Raw genomic sequence first — 2,713 nt, 5'->3', positions numbered from 1 at the left:
TTACAGACTCTTTGAGGAGTGAAGCTTGGGAGTAAGTGGAGTGACTGTGTTCCCCTTGTGAGACAGTCACCCTGGAGAACTGGATGTAGCCTCCACTGTAGAACAGTGACCCAGAAGACAGGGGCCTGTGTCCCCTTCCATGCAGGATGGCAACCAAGGGCCTTGGTAACAATCACTGACTCTGCTGGGTAAGGTGAATATCATGGCCTCGCCCTGTCCAATGGCTTTTAACACCACCAAATACTTCCTCATCCCCGTCTACTCTGTGGTATTGGGGGCTGGATTGCCGCTGAACTGCCTGGCGCTTTGGACCCTGGTGTCCCAGATAAACAAGTCCATCGTCCTCTCTGTCTATATGCTGAACCTGGTAGTAGCTGACCTGCTGCAGACCCTGATGCTGCCCTTCTGGATTTACTACAGCTACTGGGATCACAACTGGGATTTGGGGGCTGGGGCCTGTGTGGCAGTCAGCCTGGGCTTCATCACCAACTTCTATGCCAAGAACGGCTTCCTGTGCCTCATTGCCATGGAGCGCTACATAGGTATTGTCCATCCCCTGTGGTTCCATGGGCTACAGACAATACGTGGTGCCACCAAGGTCAGCGCTATAGCATGGGTGCTGGTGCTCAGTATCTGCTCCGTGGGGACTGGGCTACTGTGGAAGGAGCCAGAAGCAGGGCGCTGCTATGAGGGTTACCCACTGGGCACGTACTATGCACATTTTAAGATGGCCACCATGGCTTTGTCCTTCTTCCTACCCTGCTTCTTCATGGGATTCTTCTACCTCCGGGTCCTGCACAAGCTCAGGCAGGTGCCATCACTGGAGCGGGAGACAAAGAGGCAAATCTACAGCTTCATCTCCCTCATCATCATCTCCTTCTTCTTGCTTTGTGCTCCTTACCAGGTGACCTCCTTCTACAAATACCAAAGGGAGATGGTTCAGAACAATGAAGGTCTCTGCCTCTTTGAGACAAACCTCTTCATTTACAGCCAGGTAGCACTGTGCCTCACCACTCTGGGCAATGTCCTGGATCCTTTGCTGTACATCCTGCTCCTCAAAGACGTGCGTACAGAACTTGGAAATCACTTAAAATGCAAGGTCTTGGGTCAGGGTCACAAGTAGATTAGACAGGAATGGACACACTGGGTGGACACTGGCCCAGACCACTGCGTAAGATACCCAGTGAGGTGGCGGAAACCCATTTGGACTTCAAGGTCCCTCCATTTGATCCCGGTCTAAATGCCAGGGCTTGGCCTTGCTCTCTGCTTCCCTTTGTGAAGCAGCTCTGCCCCCTGCAGCCAAACATGGAAATATGATCCCCCAGGGACTTCCAGTGACTCAGAAGTTCTTGGAGAAGCAAAGAGACAGGCTGAGTCAAACCACAAAAAATCATTAGATTGGCTTATGAATAATAAATTTTAGGTCTTTTTGCCTTTATGGTTTGAGCTCCAGCTTTTCACTGCAAGTGGGGGGCTATCATGCTCTTTTAAATGAACAGCATCATATAATTTCAAGAGCTGGGGCTTTAACATTGAATATTGACTCATGATAAAATTGAGAGGTGGCAATACCGAACAGATAGGTATTAAAAAAAATAAAAAATAAAAAAAACACAGACCACTAGACTAGACTAGGATCTAGGAGTGGATATGGATGGATAGGAGCAACCTACAGTTGAGAAGATATTCATCCAAACTTACATGTGAGTGAATGTGTGAGAGAGAGACCCAGATCCCGCCCAATGAAAAAAGACCCACCCTCAGCAAAATCAGAAAGGCAACAAAATGGTGCCCATTGGGGAGGAAGACTCACAGCAGGCAAGGAGCTGTCAATTTAACCATGATGGGACAAAGAAAAAGGCACCCACGTCCATAGGCCCCAACTCCGTTGGTGCTCCGGGGCTGGAGCACCCACAGAGAAAAATTGGTGGGTGCTCTGCACCTACCAGTAGCCAAGCTCCCCACCCCAGCTCACCTCTGCCTCCTCCCCTGAGCATGCCACATCCCCACTTCTCCTCCCAGCGCTTGCCACTGCAGAACAGCTGTTTCACAGCATAACAAGCTGTGGGAGGGAGGGGGGGAAGGAACAGGAACTCGGCACACTCAGGGGTGGAGGCGGGGAAGAGGTGGAGATTTGGGGAAGGAGTCCAATAGGGGCAGGGAGGGGGCAGAGACTTTGGGGAAGGGGTTGGAATGGTTGTGGGGCAGGGGTCAAGTACCCACTGGCGCCAGGAGAAGTTGGCACCTATGTGCACATCCATGCCACATCCCCAGCTCAGGCACTGAGTAGCCACAGAGATGAGTGATGGGAGAATTTGTCTATCCTCTGGCAGTGCTTCCCCTTTGCCCATCTCTCTCTCTCATCCCAAGTGCTGTAAAGTGGCACCACCAGTCCCCCACACACATTGTCTTGTCAAATTCTGGATTTTTAAACCAACCATCACCCCCATGGCAAATGGGGGCTGGAAGTTCTGGGAACAAATCTTCCTACTGGTGTGGCTGGAGCCTGAAGCAGTCAGGCTGAAATCCTCCAAGCCAGACCTTTCACCCCTCCTACTAGGGGGAGGGTAAAATGTTTCCCACAAAGGGGGATGGCAAAGACGGACCTAAGGTGGGTCCAGGTCTACTGTTGTCTCCTGTTACAGCAGCCCTCTGTCAGGGAAATACAATTAAATGTACCAGTCTGGATAACATCCAGGTCACTAACCTCTGC

At 51.2% G+C, this 2,713-nt stretch overlaps 1 protein-coding gene across 1 annotated transcript; it reads left to right on the top strand.

The window, feature by feature from the left end:
- The first annotated feature begins 202 nt into the window (after positions 1–202).
- LOC120380678 (G-protein coupled receptor 4-like) lies at positions 203–1,123 on the top strand. Its single transcript, XM_039498640.1, has one exon. The coding sequence runs from the start codon at positions 203–205 to the stop codon at positions 1,121–1,123; it is 921 nt and encodes a 306-aa protein (XP_039354574.1).
- The last annotated feature ends 1,590 nt before the right edge of the window (positions 1,124–2,713 follow it).

The sequence above is a fragment of the Mauremys reevesii genome, linkage group 13, assembly GCF_016161935.1.
Source record: "Mauremys reevesii isolate NIE-2019 linkage group 13, ASM1616193v1, whole genome shotgun sequence".
Classification (NCBI taxonomy): domain Eukaryota; kingdom Metazoa; phylum Chordata; order Testudines; family Geoemydidae; genus Mauremys; species Mauremys reevesii.
This window is presented reverse-complemented; position numbering and strand designations above follow the sequence as displayed.